Source organism: Simochromis diagramma, unplaced genomic scaffold, assembly GCF_900408965.1.
Source record: "Simochromis diagramma unplaced genomic scaffold, fSimDia1.1 OVJJ01000044.1, whole genome shotgun sequence".
NCBI lineage: Eukaryota > Metazoa > Chordata > Actinopteri > Cichliformes > Cichlidae > Simochromis > Simochromis diagramma.
The window spans coordinates 183,189-201,205 of NW_024386942.1; the positions used below are offsets into that span (position 1 = coordinate 183,189).

At 41.0% G+C, this 18,017-nt stretch overlaps 2 protein-coding genes across 3 annotated transcripts; one reads left to right on the forward strand and one right to left on the reverse strand.

Moving 5' to 3' along the window:
• Window positions 1–5,633: 5,633 nt before the first annotated feature.
• On the forward strand, window positions 5,634–8,171 carry LOC120737294 (C-X-C chemokine receptor type 2-like). The gene has a single exon (XM_040037909.1). The coding sequence runs from the start codon at window positions 5,634–5,636 to the stop codon at window positions 6,564–6,566; it is 933 nt and encodes a 310-aa protein (XP_039893843.1). The 3' UTR covers window positions 6,567–8,171.
• Window positions 8,172–10,653: 2,482 nt separating this feature from the next.
• On the reverse strand, window positions 10,654–16,706 carry LOC120737278 (methylglutaconyl-CoA hydratase, mitochondrial-like). 2 transcript variants are annotated; one of them, XM_040037894.1, is made up of 2 exons: window positions 16,701–16,706; window positions 10,654–11,945 (listed from the first exon to the last, which is right to left on the reverse strand). In XM_040037894.1, exon 2 carries the CDS (start codon window positions 11,772–11,774, stop codon window positions 11,082–11,084), a length of 693 nt encoding a protein of 230 aa, XP_039893828.1. In that variant the 5' UTR covers window positions 11,775–11,945; window positions 16,701–16,706; the 3' UTR covers window positions 10,654–11,081. The 2 variants fall into 2 exon arrangements, with proteins under 2 accessions (XP_039893828.1, XP_039893827.1); XM_040037893.1 differs by lacking the exon at window positions 16,701–16,706 and adding an exon at window positions 12,462–12,734 and having other exon boundaries at window positions 10,654–11,971.
• Window positions 16,707–18,017: the final 1,311 nt, after the last annotated feature.

Sequence of the window (18,017 nt, forward strand, 5' to 3'; positions counted from 1 at the left end):
ATTTCCTGTGTCTCATTTATACTTTGAATTATGAGTTGTGCCTCACTTCTCTGTGTGCAGACTGCCCCACATAGATAGATCCATAGCTGTGCATTCCTGAGTTTAATTAAAAAGACCTTTAAAAAATGGCTTTCCTTTCATATGACTCAGTGTGTGCCTTTTATTGTCTATATGCTATAATTTATACCTTACATCATACGACTGCCCTCCACTAGTCACTGGTTTTCGGTGTGTGCGTCATGGTTTTTTAGTAGTTTACTGGTAGGTGTGTTGTTTGTTTGACACCATAATTAATTTGGCTTTAAAGTCATCAACCTCGCCTCCCCGCCCCCCCCCCCCTTACACCAGACCGTTTCTTTGTGTTGTGTTATTTACACTCCATCTCCCCATGAAAAGCGAATATTTGTGATTGGTTATCGACGGGGAGAGCTTGTGGTTTAGACTTAGTGCTTTCTGATTTATTCTCCCTGTGAGCCTTCCACATGGCAATGGTTTCTGTCCTCTAATCAGGGGTCTTCTGTTCTGTGTGAGAAAACTCTCAGCTCTAACTGATACCTCAAAGTTTATATGTTCTGTTACACTATCAGCAGTACAGGACCACCATCTTATACCTCAACACATGGCCAAGGCAGCCTCTTAACACTATCTGAAACACTCGTATCTTTTCCTTCTCAGTTAACCCTACACACAATGGGATCAGTGCTTGTATCCTTCAAATGAGGAGTGTATCAACTCTATTATGAGCATACATTGTAATTAATATTAAAAAGATCCTTTGACTGATCCGTCCAGCATTCCCATCCAGGTGTGATACTCAGCCTGGGGCCTTTCTCTCTTAAACCCTTTCAGACAGTAAAAATTTCTGTCATCCTCCTGATAGCCTTGGGACCTAGGCTGATGGCCTAGAGTACATCAAGTACATCACTGCACACTCTGGTGGATACACCAGGCATTACCACTGGTTTTCTTAAATGCCACTAAGGGGCGTTACAACTCATGGTTCCATCATTCACATCACAGGCAGGAGATATCTTTATGGCCACCCATCAGCCTGCAATTGGTCCGCCATCACAGTACTGTCACTGATAAAGCGGTGATTTTCCGTGGCCTTATCTGTAACTCCTCAATGAGCAGTTGTGCCCTCTGCAGTTTGTAGATACAAGTGAAAAAGCTTACAGCACTTGGTATGGTCTCTAATACAAGTACTACTTTATTATTAATGCAAAATAATACATTACTTCATAATAGTTCATACTGTAAGTCAGGCAATATACTCTTTCTACATTCTTTGTTCCAATTTTGCTGCCCTCGATCTTCCTCCAAGTTCTGATTTCTTTCCTCCATGTCTCTCTTTGACTGCTTGCAAATCTAAAAGTTTGCGGATTCCCATATGGAAAAGAAATAGAAAATACATATAAAGACTTGCATAAGATGTGGCCTACTTCATATAGTGAATCATATCAGGCTTATATGATTTACTCATGAAAGTGGCCACTTTCTCATTACTTTCATATATTGTTTTAGTAAGTATTCAAAACATACAAGTTTCATTATATAATTTTTCAAGGGATCTTATATCTGTTTTCACTCTTGTATGCTTTTCAAACAAGTTTCACACAGACAGATACAAACTTTATCAGATTTATAGATATCTTTTCCATATGGGTTATATCTATCAAGAAGCAGTGGTATGTGTGAGATTTGGACCCAAAAGTACACTCAATACATGTTGAACTATTTACAAGATTTATTTACAAAATGTGAACTCAAAAACTAGAATATGACTTAAAATGTTAATGGGGAACCTAGAGCGGAAGAAGGCTGTAGCCAGAGAATGAACACGTTGAGAGCAATGAGAACAGGAGAGAGAGGTTACTGAGCAGGACAGCGAGAGAGTGGCCAGAGGTGAGCATGGATTGACATGGAATGGGCCGTGAGGGTGTGCTGTGGGGCAAGCACAGTGACAGGCCAGGGTTAAGTTCCTCTGAGTCAAGAGGAGGAATCCAGGAGAGTCACGATGGGCAGGAGGGCAGGCAGGTGAGCAGCGTGAGTATGGAACCTTTGGTTTGTGCACTGACTGTAGTGTTGGAAGTGAACAGAACCAGTGCTGGAGAGAAAGCACGGCAGGAGGAGAATCTAATGGAGCTGCAGACAGAGAGGCAACATTAGACACAGAACTGACGAGCATGAAGCTGAACACGAGGAGGCCAAGTTACCAGTGATGGTAGCAGGACAAGCTGGCGAACACTGGCATGCAGTGCTGGTTTAAAAAGCCTCCTGCTGATTGCCCTGGGATGAGGAGCAGGTGAGATGCTGAAAACTAAACCCTAGAAGATGGAAGCTGGAACTCTTCTCACAGACAGGAAGAACTCCAGACACTTCCATGGCACATGACAATATCTGTGTGAGCAGGATGGAAGCAGTCAGTTTCCATATGTGTGACCCCTAAACTGTGCAAACCTGAGATGCTGTTTGAAGCAGTTATTTAAAGATATTGTGTTTGTAACAAGGGCTTGTACTACATATGAAATTAAAAGGGCAAAAACTGGGTTGAGTTCAACAAAATTCAGCTGAATGAAATAAATGATAAACATAACTATAACACAGCTGCATGAAACAGACTTAAAAGGCAAAGAAAATCATACAAATGTTTTTGTCTATGTGAAGAGGTCAGACTAAAACTTTATGTGGCCCGTGTTCGTCTTATTAATGATATAACCTTCTTCTTCCTAAAAGGAAACTTATCATTATCTAAAATTCAGTGCATTTTATGTGCCTCTTGTTTAGCCTACAACATTATAGCCTGAGGGATGATGAAGCTCTGACTGAGACAGTCACTCAAATCATGTGGAGAAATAGTCGTGACAATGTCAGTAACTATGGCAGGGAGTTAGATGACTGGAGAGTGAGATCAAGTAAAAAGAAACACAAAAATCTTCAGCTCAAAATCAAAATGCACGACTGTCTTAGATATATTAATGTCTCAGTGAAGAGCTGTCTCTTAGCTACAACGTTGTGATTAAGTGTTAAACTAAGCATGATAAAACTATACACAGACATAGAAAATGTTTTTGTGTGAGCAAAGAAAGTTGTTCTAGGAAGCCAACATATTTTCTTTGTTGACAGTCACATCTCTGTAACAGATGTATGTCATATCTGTGCTCAAAGTAGAGATGTGAAGTGAACAGGAAATGTGGCTGCTACGCTGTTGCTGTATTTGTACTGAGAAGAAGTACAAATGTTTGATATCATTTTATTTGTTTAGCCTGAGAAGAAGTGGCTGTAAATAAAGCTAGCATTTTGCCTTGTTTCTTTTTTGTATAAAACTTAGAGAAAACATGTTTTAAAAATATTGAAATATTGAAACTGGACAAATAAAATGATATCATTTTATTTGTTTAGCCTTTGTTTAGACATCAGTCTTTTGGTGGGTTTTTATTTTTTTTGTTTGTTTGTTCAATTTTTTTTTAACCAAACTGGGAGCATTTAATGATGTGCCAAATAAAGTGGCAAAGATATCTTCATTATTTTATGTGTTATTTGGATAAAGATGTCAATTTGGTTCATAATTGTCACAGATCAAGGTCAGATCCAATTTTATGACCAATTAAAATTTTCACACACTTTTTTCTGCTGCTGTACTAAATTGCACACAGAGGTGAAGCTCGTGTGACATTTATTGTGGGAGTATGGAAATTTTGCATACATATCACATACTTTCTAATAATGTTCCCCTAACTATTAACCAACTTCAGAAAATTTCACTCATTATCTAGTGTTGCAGACGATCAACTGTGCCTGAACCACTGCAGGTTAAGCAACTGACCACTCAGCAGTCAGGTGAAGAAATGTGGTAAACTGGAAAACAGCGAACCTGTACAGCTCGAGGAAACTCACTATCCAGGTTTTCCAAGTTTTTGCTGCTGCAAACAACCTTTTCTGTTTCTTTCTTTCTCTTTCTCTGAGGATATAGTACAGAACTCCGAATGATATCTTCTTCCATGATGATTTATCCTCAAAAAATGGTTTTCAGTCTCCCTAACTGAAACTGGACAACATGTGAAGTCTGAATGCAAAGACAGCTCACAAGATCTCGTCTCTGTAGACAGACTCACACGTGCCATGCTGATCTGTCATGTGGCTCATTTCTCTTTGTTGTTTCAGGTGATGTTGGCAAAAGATGTAGTTAACAAATCTTTTTTGATAAATACATTGGATAAAAATATAAGGATTATTCTTATTTAATCATTTAAATCGTATTTCAATACAAATAATTCTGATGTACTTTGCACTGAGTTTATATCTCATATGTGTTTTGCCTCTGGTGTCTCTTTGAGGTGTAACATTCACTTGTAAATAAACGTGACTTCTCACAATTGCAGTTCACACCTTTGTGACTTTTTCTGCAGCACATACATTGCTAGGGTGTGGTGTTCACACCATGAATAAAGCCTCATCCACAGTGTGATGTGTGGACAGCACACCTTTGCTCAGAGTCATATCATGAATCTGTTCACATGCAGGGTTTATGTCGTGTGAGCAATGGCCTCATGTTGATTTACTTATAGAAACATAATAAATAAATGTCATAAATAAAAGAAATACTTTACCATTTCCTAGATGGCAGCAGTATGAACCCGAGTGAGTGGGGTTAGCAGCAATACGAATCAAGTCAGATCCTACTGGACCTCCTGTAGTCTACTATGACCTTCATCCACTTTAACCCCACAAATTTGTGACAAAGATGTTATGATCTCTCTCTCCAGCTGTGTGTCCTCCCAGTTACTTTGGTTTGGAGTTCCTCACAGTTTAGATTTTGTATGTTGTAACTTAGCAATATTTTTGTAATTTAGTTTCGCGTTTGGTTCCTCGGTCTTACCTGATTCACACATATGGCAGAAACAGGAAATGTGTTTGCAAAGCTGTTGCTATCTGCACGAATTCTACTTGGTATAATACAAAAAGGGACGTCACAGAGTAATCAGGGTTTATTGTGCTTTTGTCCTCTTTGCTGTTTTTCTTGTGTCCTTTTTGGATTTTCGATAGTCTGCTGCACACAGGTGAGTAGGTAAGCAGGGCCTTGTCACCTGTCTTTTTTTACTCCTCCTGGCATCACCAAATGCCCACCTAAGCCACGATAGTGTTGATGTGTGTTAGAATTTGGGGTCCATCAAAATCAGCATCTTGGTTTTGTGTCTTTTTGAGGGTTAGACAAACAATTAGACTTGGGGCCAGATGTACTGAACTGCTCAATCTATGTCTCACGTATTGTCAAAGCTCATGCAGCTGAATTTGTGTAGGTTCACCAGTAAAACGGGTGTTAGAGCACAGCTCATGCGATCACATTGAAAACAGTGTGTGCTGTTCATGGTCCTAAAATTGTTTGATCAGCATCTATCAGAAACTTCAAAGCAAATGAAAACATCAAAATGAAAAAGGAGCTTGTCTTGTGCCTGACTTCAAGTCAAGTCTTGATCATTTTCAGGATAAGATCCGAAGTTGGTGTTGTCATCCCTTTATTTTTGTGCATACACTTCCAGTTTGTTTGATTTTTGTTTTTTGTATATTTACTTTTGGCTGAATCATTGCTTTTATTGCTATGGTTAAAATATCATTGTTTTCTGCCCACAACCATGTCATTTGTCTTTGAAGATGATTTCTTTTGGAACAATTATTCCTATGATTACAACGAATCCAGAGAATCATTCTCTCCAGATCCAGATACCTTAGCATGTGGATATGAACCTTTGGAACCTACAGCAGTTGTGATCCTGTGCGTCATCTTCACAGTCATCTCTGTATTGGCCATATTCGGAAACCTGCTGGTAGGATGGGTGATCAGAACCAGCCAAGAAATTTTGGCTCCATCAGATGTGTACCTGTTCCAACTGACCATAGCAGATGGACTGCTGGCTTTAACGCTTCAGTTCTGTGTTGCAGCACTAACTCGAGGATGGCTCTTAGGAGACTTCCTTTGCCAACTCCTCCACATCGTCATGGATGCGAACTTCTACACCAGCATCATCTTCCTCACCTGCATTAGCATCGATCGTTACCTTGTGATTGTGCGTGCCAGGGAGACACTGAAGAGTCACCAAAAGATGTGCAGCAGGATCCTCTGCACAGTGGTGTGGGTTCTCGGTTGTGCCCTTGCTCTGCCTACTCTTTCCATTCGCTTTGACATCTCTACCGCATGGAGGCTCGCGATTCAGGGGTTCATTCGTGTTTTTGGCTTTTTGGTCCCTGCGATTGTCATGATCTCCTGCTACAGCATCACTGTTTCACGGCTGCTGCTCACTCACGGTTTCCAGAAGCACCGAGCCATGCGGGTGATCGTAACCATCGTGGTTGCGTTTCTGCTCCTCTGGACACCATACCAGATAACCATGGTGATAGACATACTGCTGAGGGCTGATTTGGTACATCATAACTGTGACACGAGGAGGTCGTTAAACACAGCCTTGGTTGCAACCCACTGCCTGGCTCTGCTGCACATCTGCATCAACCCATTCCTCTATGTCGCTGCAGAAAAAAAGCTCAGGAAGAAGATGAAGCTGCTCTTTTAGAGAAAAGACAGACGGGAAAGTATGTGACGCTCAAAATTCAGGAGGGCAACATGTCAGTAGATTGATCTGAAGGTCATAGTGATAATAATGCTATTTAAACTATGCTTCTTACTGCTGTTGTTTGTACTGATAACAAATAGCAAATATTGGGAATGATTATATAAAGTCTCTAAATATTTCACACTTGACCTCTGACCTCACTTTTACATTTCACATCAGTCTTTCTTTCAAGTTGACCCCAAAATCTGTTATTTTTACCACACTTTAAATTTTAAAGTATGTGTAAAAAGCAGAAAGACAACAAAATGGACATACACAAAATACAACGCTATCCCCTTAAAAGTAAATGTTGCTCAGGGACTGAGCTGCCTTGGCTTAAGTTTGGGCTCCCTGAGTGCTTCTTGCTTATTACTGTCATCATCACTAGTTGTAGTTGTACAAACTATCCAGCAGATGGCAATGAAGACCAAGAAGTTGTATAGATAAGACAAATACGTGACATTAAAAAAATTGAGAAAAAACAAGATTTAAGTGTTTATCATGCAGAATTTTCAGAAACAAATAAGTCATTCGCACACTCGCACGCAGTCAACTTCCCGATAAACTTTGTTACTAGCCATTGGCTCTGTTGGACCCGGCAGAGTCCCAAATGATCATGATTTGAACTTAAAGACTTGACACCTGCTCTAAATGTGTTTTCAGGCAGAGGATGAACAGAGGTGCTGCATAAAGGGTCACTGTGTGATAAATCATCACACCAAGTCTATTTACTTAAATGCAGAGCTGATAATGAGCACAGCAAAGTGTACTTAAATAATTTTGTGAGTTTAATTCTTCATTGACTTTAGTTTTGTTTGTTTTTCCGATTCAATGCACACTGTTAGAAAATACTTGTAACAGGCTCTGCAGGCATTTGTTGTCAATTTTAAAGCGACGTTGATAAAATGTTGTATTAATAATTTTGATGTGTGTTTGTTTTGCTTTGTTTTTGGTATATTAATTAAAGGTTCATTTAATTAACATGTTATAGAGCAAGTTATTACATATTAAATCTAAAACCGTACCCAGACGTAGAAAATGGTGTCAGTAGAGAAAGTAGTTCTAGGAAGTAAGTGCATCGCTTTTGTTTATATGCCATGTATGGGCTTAGAGTAGAGAAGTGAAGCGGACATGAAATGTGGGCGTTAAATCATCGTTGTGTCTTTGATTTTCTTTGTTCTTTTCTTTCTGAGTAATCCAGATCAGTCTTTAGATCTGTTATATTTTGCCATTTTGATTTTGCAACTGTTTATTTGTGTATAACCTCTGTCTTTGTGTGTAATAAAATGAAGTAGGTCCTTTGAAAGAACTGGTATCGTTTCTGTTTCTGTGAATTCTGATATTTCTGCATCGACTGGTCTGTACATGAGCTCCAAGTCAACAGTACGTCCATCCTGTCGTGACCAAATGGCCCCAAAGTCACGTCTGTATTTGTGGTTTTATGGTCTTTATGGTAATCTTAAAGGTAGTCTGAAAAAATGCATTTAAGAAAGCTTTTAAATTATTTAGACACCTTTGCTCTGAGTCATTTTACGAGTACAGCATGAATGCAAACAATATATTCAATAAAAGTATGGGTTTAATGTTCAAGATCCACAAAGTCTATTTTCCAGAGCAATGTCATGGAATCCTTTTTATTCAGGAAAGTGATCTTGATTTTTTATTTTACTTCCCCCCCAGCAAATCACCGGGCTTCAGTGTGCCTATTTGCTGCTGCTGGGCTCTTGTGTAGTTACAATGAATTAAATGAATAATAAATTAAATTTTATGTTCTTTATAGACTTTAATCACCCTTTCATCGTCATTATCTGGTAATGTCTCTGTCTGGAGTAGCCAGCACTCATAGAGATCATTAAACACCCGTTTTTAATTAGCCTGAAGGAGAACTCAAAGCTTAACACTGATAATAACTGATAGCTGCCCTGATATCGGTTATCACTATATGAGGTTTTAGGTTTAGATGGTATTTAAACCGCCTTTAAGATAAAGTAGTACCATAATAACTGTAACAATCAGTTTCTTTTGTCCCAGGACACTCTGCTTATAACTCAATCACTTTATTTTCATATTTTTAAGAACTAAATGATTATATTTGACTCCTAAACTAAAACTGTGCCTGCAAGGCAAACACATATCCAGTCATTAGTTTTGTTTTTTAAACCCAAATACACAAGTGGATCAAGTATAGTGCTGCTGCTATTAGTTGAAGAAAAACATTTCATCACTTCTGGAAAACTGATTTGTTTCCAAACCGTTCTGTTGCTGACTGACCAGGAAAAGTGGTGCTGAGAAGTGGCAAAAAGCAGGACTGATATATTGTTGTTTGACCCATAGAGAGTATAAAACACAGACATAGTCACAGTAATATCTCCCACTGGATTGGGAATCCACGTTTTAAACCCTGAACTGTGGCGTTTTGGTCATCACTGTGTCATGTGGTATTTCTTGAAGCCATAAGTTGCCTTATATCGATGCAAGGCTCGAGATGAAAGCAGCAAGCTCTATTCATAAACTGTATCAGTGAAACATACAGAGACACGCATATATTTGTTTTAAGTAATCGTCTAAATACTAGAATTTCAGTCCTGAGATGGTCTGTAAAACACAGATATTAGTAATATTAGCTTGATGAATTCAGGGTTTGTTTGGTATCCTGGATGTTCAGGTTTTTTAGTGATGATTTACGGAAGAAAAGTTGCATTTCCAGTAAACTATCAAGGGTCACGTGGGATGGGTGGGTGATCAAACGTTACATAATATGAAAGGTCTTATTTTTATCAACAGTTTGATGCCACCCCTCATCTTGTAGTGATGATTTTTTCTGTTTAAAAAGAAAACAAAAAATGTGTTAAAACAATCTAATCAGTGGCTGAAATTACTGATGAGACAGAGGGTTCCAGATAGCTATTTTCACCTTTTTTCTAAGAAAAACACTGCAATTCTTAAAGCATCGCTGTAAATACAACTATTTATTGCCCAGCAGTACAATAACACACACAGAAAGCTCTCGTGTTCATCAGCTTTTCACAGTCATTTCTGTAAATATTTGAATATTTGTGAATATTTGACAATGTTTGTAGTCTGGCCTCTCTACGCCACTGCAATGGATTTTAAAATCAAGTTTGTGATTCAAGTGCATCTTTTATGTAAGGGGTTTAACTTAAGTATTGCATTAACTCAGTGGGTTTAATATATATTTGTTTTTATTTGTATCATATTTGCTTTTATTTTATTTTTTTAGCGGGGGCAGATTATTTAACCTTTATATTTTACAGCTCAGTTTATATCAACCCACTAGTCACTTCATTAGGCATGGCTATTCAGCTGCCACACAGCCACACAGTTTTTCAGCCCTGTGTGGTTGTTGGTCCGGATGGTCATGTCACGCGTTTTTATCCTTGTATTTTAGCTCATTTTAATCTTTCAATCTTGCAAACATGGATGTTTTTGGAAAGATGTTATGAAATATTTTAGGGTTTCAAATGGAAATAAATTTTTGTACCAAACTCTCTGTTCTTAGATTAGTTTTGAAGACTAAGACTATGGTGACACCAAAACAGACCAAACTGTTTGAAGAGTACGGCCATCACCACCATCAGAATCACCGTCACTGAAGATATAAATACTGAAGCTCAATAGAAATACTAAAATGCCTTTAGTTGATTCAGTTGCCTTAGCTCATTATAGAGCAATCTCCAACTTTCCTCTTATTTTGGAAGAGTAGTTGTGGTAGATGAGGTCAGGATCTGGAGTGCATACTGACCACTGCTGAAGGTTACGGATGATCTAATCGCCTCTGATAATGGACTCATCTCTGTGGTTGTCCTATAAGAACTCCGAAGCTTTTATTTTGGTATTTCCGTTGATCCGTACAATAAATTTGCATATTAGCCTAAACATTTAGGTTTAACATTTAACATTTAGCATTTAGATTTAACATTTAGATTTAGATTTAAATATAATATTTAGATTTAATATTTAACATTTAGATTTAATATTTAACATTTGATAAAAAGTTACAAATATTTTACTAAATGTTGTAAAAAATTACTCGAAAAAATATGTTTTTGTAAGGTTTTGAGCTAAATGTGGAAAAATGTTGCCGTTAATTTCAGCATGTTTCACTTTACAAACGGCGCCCCATAAGCAGGACACATTTAACTTAGCTGGGTTAGTTTGCTTTGTTTCTCCAAATCTTAATGTGATTAGTTGTAAATTCTTTACTTTAAATTTAAAGCATGTTGTGGTGACTGCTGTCATAAATTGTCACTATATAAATAAACGTGAATAGAATTAACAAAGTCAGAAAGTGCTTTAGCCTGAAACACCAGCCACAACGACCCCTAAGGTCCAGCTGTCAACTATGATGTAAGGGCTAATGTGTTGACGAGTTTAGTCTGACCCATAATTTATGTTGGAAGCAGTGGAACAGCAGCAGAGCTGAAGGCAGAACTGATCGATTCTGGAACAATGACTTCATTCCCCTTTGTACTGAGGCTGCCTCTTCTCCTTGAAAGCAGACAAGCCTTCCAAACGGTCTTTGGTTGGTATCACCTGGGAATAACAAGCCTCTTCTATTGACAGACCTGTAGATAAATCCACCTCTATCCCCTGGTTAATTGCCAACTTTGCCATCCTTATTGCAATTGGGCCCTGGGGGTTAATCTCCCGTGCGAGCTCCAGAGCCCTCAAGTAGGCAGCATCTCCACTGTTATTCTGCTCCACAGAATGACTGACAAGACCCATTTGTTGCGCCTGTGTTCCATCAACCACTCGTGCAGCAAAGATGAGCTCCTTGGCAAGAGAGACGCCAATCACCCTAGGGAGACGTTGTGTACCACCTGCTCCAGGAATAATTGCAAGTTTAGTCTCAACTAGTCCCATTTTGGCAGTATTGGAGGAAATTCTGATGTCACAAGCAAGGGCCATTTCCAAGCCGCCTCCTAAGGCAGCACCATCAATTGCAGCAATTGTTGGTACTGGCAGGTTTCCTAGCTCTGTAATAAGGGCTCGTGCTTTGGATACAAATGGTCCCACTTCGCTCTGGTGCATCTTGGCCCTCTCCTTCAGATCTGCACCTGCACAAAATATACCAGGAACCAAACTACATAAAATTACACTGCGCACTTTTTTATTCTTCTTGATGTCCTCCACAGCTTCAAACATCATTTTCACAAGATTTTTGTTTATGGCATTTTTAGCTTTTGGTCGATTTATTCCAACGACGACAATACCGCTGTCTTCTCCGTCCAGGTATCTAACGTGCAGGTCATCCTTTGAGTCGGAGCTGTAGTATCGCGTAACAGCACCGTGGCCATTCAGGCGAGGACAAAGCACAGACTCCGCCCCTTCCTCCACCTGACACACTGAGAGGACAACAAACACAACATGAGCTGTACAAAGTGTGACTGGTGTTCAGAGCAGCATCATGTGACTCTTGTTCTGCACTAAATGAAGCGATGGAGTGGCGCCTCCTTCAGGCAGAGAAACAGCTCATGGAGAGAAATAATTATTAGAGCAAAAACAAGAGTGGAGCTGCAAATAAGGCCGAGAGGAACGCTGCAGAAAACTGTTCATGTGTGAATTCATCACTTCATAGATTTCTTTGAGCACTAAAATCAGAGCTGCTTCTGTTTCTAATATGACAGCTGTACATTAGAGCTGCAACACTTTTCCACCCAAACCCAAATGTTTTGGCTGGAAATCAAATAGAAACCAAAACAGCCACAAACATCAGACATGCTAACACTGTAACATTATTGGATGGAGCCACTGAGACTGAACCACCATCATGAGTATGTCAGCTGTATCCACAACACTGACCTCTGACATTTGACCTGTATCTACAGCACTGACCTCTGACTTTCAGCTCCACTTGTTTCTTCATCAGGATGTTTCCCTCCCTGCTGTAGACGGTGCAGGTGTAGGTGGAGTTGTCTCCATTTGTGGGGTGTTTCAGGGTCAGACTGAGGTCTCCAGGTTCCAGTAAGTTTCTCTTCATCTTCGTTACACCGTTGTAATTCTTGTCCTGTTCTTCAGGCTGGTCAGAGCCGTTCTCATACACGTGGACCTTCCTGTTGTTTGCATCCTTCCACTCCACTTTAGCATCTTTAGGCAGACAAACTGTGGTTTTGCAGATCAGCTGGACAGACTCCACCCCTGAATCCACCTCCACCCAGGGGACTGAGAGGACAACAAAGCACAACATGAGCTGTAGTAACATTTTTTAATAATCATCTGATGGCCTCCTTACAGTAAACCTACCTCTGTACTGCGCCTCAGTGCTGCATTTGATACACCAGAAAACATTGACAGTAAAGTAATTATGCTGCTGCTGTGGTTTCTGTCATATCCATCTCATAGATTCATGAGGATTCTTCCTCAGTTACAAACGTTAGTCATGGAGTTCCAAAAGGTTCTGTACTGGGACCAGTTCTATTCAAATTATAAATCTTTCTCTTATAATATAAGAAAACAATGTAAACATTTTCACTGATATGCAGATGAAACCCATCCATCCATCCATCTTCATCCGCTTTATCCGAGGCCGGGTCGCGGGGGCAGCAGCCTAAGCAAAGAGGCCCAGACCTCCCTCTCCCCAGCCACCTCCTCCAGCTTATCCGGGGGAACACCAAGGCATTCCCAGGCCAGCCGAGAAATATAATCTCTCCAGCGTGTCCTGGGTCTGCCCCGGGGCCTCCTCCCGTTGGGACATGCCCGGAACACCTCACCCTGGAGGCGCCCAGGGGGCATCCTTGTCAGATGCCAGAGCCACCTCAGCTGGCTCCTTTCGATGTAGAGCAGCAGCTGCTCTACTCTGAGCCCCTCCCGGATGGCCGAACTTCTCACCCTATCTCTAAGGGAGAGGCCAGCCACCCTTCGGAGGAAGCTCATTTCTGCCGCTTGTATCCGCGATCTCGTTCTTTCGGTCACTACCCACAGCTCGTGGCCATAGGTGAGGGTAGGGACGTAGATCGACCGGTAAATTGAGAGCTTTGCTTCACTCAGGTCCCTCTTCACCATGACGGACCGGTGCAGCGTCCGCATTACTGCAGCTGCAGCCCCAATCCGTCTGTCGATCTCCGGCTCCCTTCTCCCATCACTCGCGAACAAGACCCCGAGATACTTGAACTCCTCCACTTGGGGCAGGAACTCATCCCCGACCCGGAGTGGGCACTCCACCCTTTTCCGGCTGAGAACCATGGCCTCAGATTTGGAGGTGCTCATCCTCATTCCCGCTGCTTCACACTCGGCTGCGAACCGTTCTAGTGCGAGCTGGAGGCCCTCACCCGATGAAGCCAACAGAACCACATCATCCGCAAAAATCAGAGATGAGATTCTGAGGCCACCAAAGTGAAAGCCCTCTGCCACTTGACTGCGCCTAGAAATCCTGTCCATAAAAATTATGAACAGAACCGGAGACAAAGGGCAGCCATGGCGGAGCCCATCACCCACCGGGAACGAGTTCGACGTTTGTACTAACTTGGTTTTAAAGCCTTTACTTTAAAATATGCGCCGTTCAATAGCTAAGCTTAATCTTACAGAGAATGATCAAAGCTCATGTAGCAAGAAACAAACAAATGAACAAAAGATTTTCTCCTTCATTTCTGTCAAACAAAGCTGTATGAAACGTTTCCAGCTGTTAGTATCATGGTTGCTAGGCAACCTGGGCACCACAACGGAGGCTAGACCGTCCCATTTCACAAGCCTCGCACTTCCGGCCTTAGCGGTCTATAAGTACGCGGCCCTTGAGGATCGTTGAGGCTGCGTACTTTAAGGCTGCAGACCCTGAATTGGGATACAGCCCATGTCAGCCTGCTGTTTACCACCACAGAAGAAGAACAGCTTGTCCACATGCAGCCTCTGTGTCAGATCAATGCAGTGAAGCACACACACTGTTTAGTAAAGTCATGTTGTGGAGCTGTTTCACTGATCAATGACTGAGTCTGAAGGAGGTTTTCTGACTTCTGGAACAAACCTGGAAGTTTCTCTTCAGCTCTCTGTATCAGCTGTTTGTAACTCTCAACTCTTTCAGCTTCTGGAACAAGTTTGTGTGAGCCGCAGTCAAGGAGCCACCAGAGGACACCTGCTGACCATCGGCATTATGGGTAGTGTAGTAGGAGACACTCACCTGACATGAAATAGTGCCGGAAATGAAATAAAAGACCTCCAGAAACCACAAGAAGAACCAGGAGAACCAGGAGAGCTTTGGCCCAGGATGGAAACCGTTCTGTGGAGAAACACAAAGAACAACATGACCTTTGACCTCTGACTGAATGTAATGATATATTTTACTGAATATACCTCAAGCCAAGATACTTGTAGTCAACATGTGTTTTCAGCAGTAAAATAATACATTTTTATCTGAATGATAAAACCGAGTGTTTGTTGCTGACCTTTGACCTGCACCCGTACGTCTCCCAGTTTCATGTAGCCATATCTAAGGTCTCTGACGGAGCAGGTGTAGGTGGCGCTGTCAGACAGTTGGAGGTTGGTCAGGTTCAGGCTGAGGTCTCCAGTATCCAGAGCGTCAGTCTTCATGGATGTTCGGCCGCTGTAACGCTGGTTTTGATCTTTCAGTTCGTCTCCTTGAAGCTGACGCTGGTGGACGGTTGGAGGACTGAGGTCGGAGCGACTCCACACCACTGTGGGGTCAGTCAGAGCGAAAGTGTTATGCTGACAGGGCAGGATGAACGAGTCACCCTCATACAGCTCCACAGCTGAGGCATGCTGGGAAACTGAGGACACACAGACTCCATGAGTCACTTTGAGGTAAAGATACACCAGGTAGATATTTGTGTTTTTCTTTCCTTTACTTTCTGTACAATCTCTCACTTCTTATTTTTTATTTTTAGATTCTTTACTTTTCTGTGAATCTGCATGCTCCATGCATGTGTAACAGGTGTATTAAAAAGATCATTTGTATTTCACCAAAGATCCATCCTGTGGTGTTATTTTCATTTGTCAGTCTTGTTTATGGACATACATATGTATATATATTTATTTTCTGTATTTATATTTTGGGAGCTTTTATTTTCCTTGTGTGACCTTTGACGTCCCACAGAGTCACTTCCTGTTCCGGTTACAGAGCGATTAAACACAGTTAAAGTAATTGAAGTCATTCAAATATTGTTTGTTCCACTTGTGCATTTTGTCTCACACTGTTACTATATGGTCACAATGCAGTGCATTTTAATTTGTTATATATGTTTATATGTATATTTCATTATTTTAGCAGCTTGATTTATAATGAGGTTTGTTGTCATGTCACACCTCAGTCGTCTAGAGGCCCTGCTGGGGAGAGGTGTGCATGCAGACGTCCAGTCATATGAAGTTGCTGCACTGAATTTGTTTTTATTTGAACAGTTTTGGGAGGATAAACCTGCCTCAGCTGCCAAAGCGAGAGTCAACTCGTCTCATCATTCGCATAACAAAACACAGAGAACACAGCAATCAGAGTGTCAGGCCAGAACACCTACACCTGTCACTGTGCTGCTGGAACACTCACCCAGTGAGGGACAGCAAAGGATATTTACAGTGGGGCAAAAAAGTATTTAGTCAGCCACCTTATAATACCTGTTATGTTGGACTTGGGTTTTACATTTTTTGGGAGATAGATGAAGCAAATATTTCTGGATTCATAAGCTCTTTATTCCGAGGGGTCACCCTGTGTGGTTTTTGATGCAGCCTAACAGAGAGGACACTCAGTACACCACTCATCTAAAACTGCAGCCATTTGTTATTTTAGAAACTTAGTCATCTGTCAATTATTGTAAAATGCTTTTGTCTGATTAATGATAAATAATAAATCTTCAAAAGTGAAGAATCACAGGTGTTTCAGAATAACTGGCTTCTGTTTTGGAGCTTTCAGGATTTTAAAGTTGAACTAAAACCCGACTAAACCCATCATTGTATTTGCATGTTTACGAGTTTTAAAGAAAACATTTTCTTACATGCAAAAATATGTAATTTCTCAAGTACAGTCAAAGTCAAATGTAATAAAGCATGAAACATGAATCTTTACTCTGTAAATGTAAAGTCGCTCTTACTTCTCTGTTACTTCTGTCTTGGACAGAAGCTTCTCTCGACTCTCACAGAGCACACATCATTGCATTTGTATTTTGTAGCAATGAATTAAAATCATCACATAAACACCACACAGTGAGATTATCGGCCTTAAACTGTGGTGTGAGTGCAGATTGATCTGCATTCAGTTTCTTACCATTTATGAGGAGCAGGATCACCAGCAACGTCTTCATCCTCCTGTAAAAAGCTCAAACAAACACAAAGTCCTTTAAATCTGCTGCTGCTGAACAAAGAAACAAACACTCAGCATTTTCTCTCCAGCTGTAAGCACACAAGGAAAGTTCACTTTTGTTTTTAAGAGGAAGTCAGTCATGTGACATGAAACTGTCCACTGTGAAAAATCCTCTTTACAGCCCACAGCTTCCACCTCAGTGCTGACACAAGGCTCATCAGCAGACTGACATGTATTAAATGTCATTTGAATAAAGAACAATAAAAAAGTGTTGCCATGCTTTAAAAGCGTAAGTTTAATAACCCAAAGCTCCAGCTTGTCTCTATGTTTGTGATATATTATCTATGTAAGTGTAGCGCTCATCAATGCCCTCACTGATAACACAGAGTTGACTGTGTTTAATAAATAATGTGTCAGAATTATTTCAGAGTTTAGTCTAAGATTAGTTTAAGTTTTGTAATTTAAGCTGGACTGTTTGAAACAACACTGATGGGGTATTTTTGCACCACCTTTTCAGAGCAGGTAGAAACTCGTGATGGTCCTGGCAGGTCAGGTTTGTTCTCCTTCTTTCCTTCCTCTGCTTCCTCTCTGTGTCTCCTTCCCTCTCTCTTTCCTCTCGGGTGGCTGGCTGGATCTCCAGTTTTCCTGGGCTCTGGCTGTTTGTCATCAGCTCATTCACTCAGTAGAATTTAAAGACTAACAGGCACCTCCACTCTCCAACAGACTGCTACCTATCAGTGGTGGTAATTGCCGTCCAGTGTTTTCCTCTCTGCTTGTTCCTCAGGAATTTTCTCACCTGTTTTCTTTTGTGTTCTGACAGCTGGAAATACTTTCATGTGGAAGAACTCATGGTGAGTCCTGCAAATCCTGCTCACCTGAATCTTTGAGCTGGTTTGAGCTTCTGCTGAAGAGAGAAAAGCCTACCTGTGACTCACCTGCCTGCCCACTCTCCACAGCTCTTCTCAGTTCATCTCCTGCCAGGTTACGCTGGTGGACGATTGGAGGACTGAGGTCGTGGCAGCTCCACACCAAAGTGGGACATGCAGGTACAGAAGAGTCCTGACAGGTCAGCAGGACAGACTCCACCCCCTCATACACCTCCAGAGCCGAGGCATGCTGGGAAAGTGAGGACACAGAGACAGAAACATGAACCA

What these genes read in the sequence shown, in the direction of transcription:
- LOC120737278 (XM_040037893.1), bottom strand. Translation starts at nt 12,606, where the DNA reads ATGAAGAGAAACTTACTGGAACCTGGAGACCTCAGTCTGACCCTGAAA. An exon ending in AGTGGAGCTGAAAGTCAGAG is followed by an intron (nt 11,972 to 12,461) that starts GTCAGTGCTGTA and finishes TTGTCCTCTCAG; the next exon opens with TGTGTCAGGTGGAGGAAGGG.
- LOC120737294 (XM_040037909.1), top strand. Translation starts at nt 5,634, where the DNA reads ATGTCATTTGTCTTTGAAGATGATTTCTTTTGGAACAATTATTCCTAT.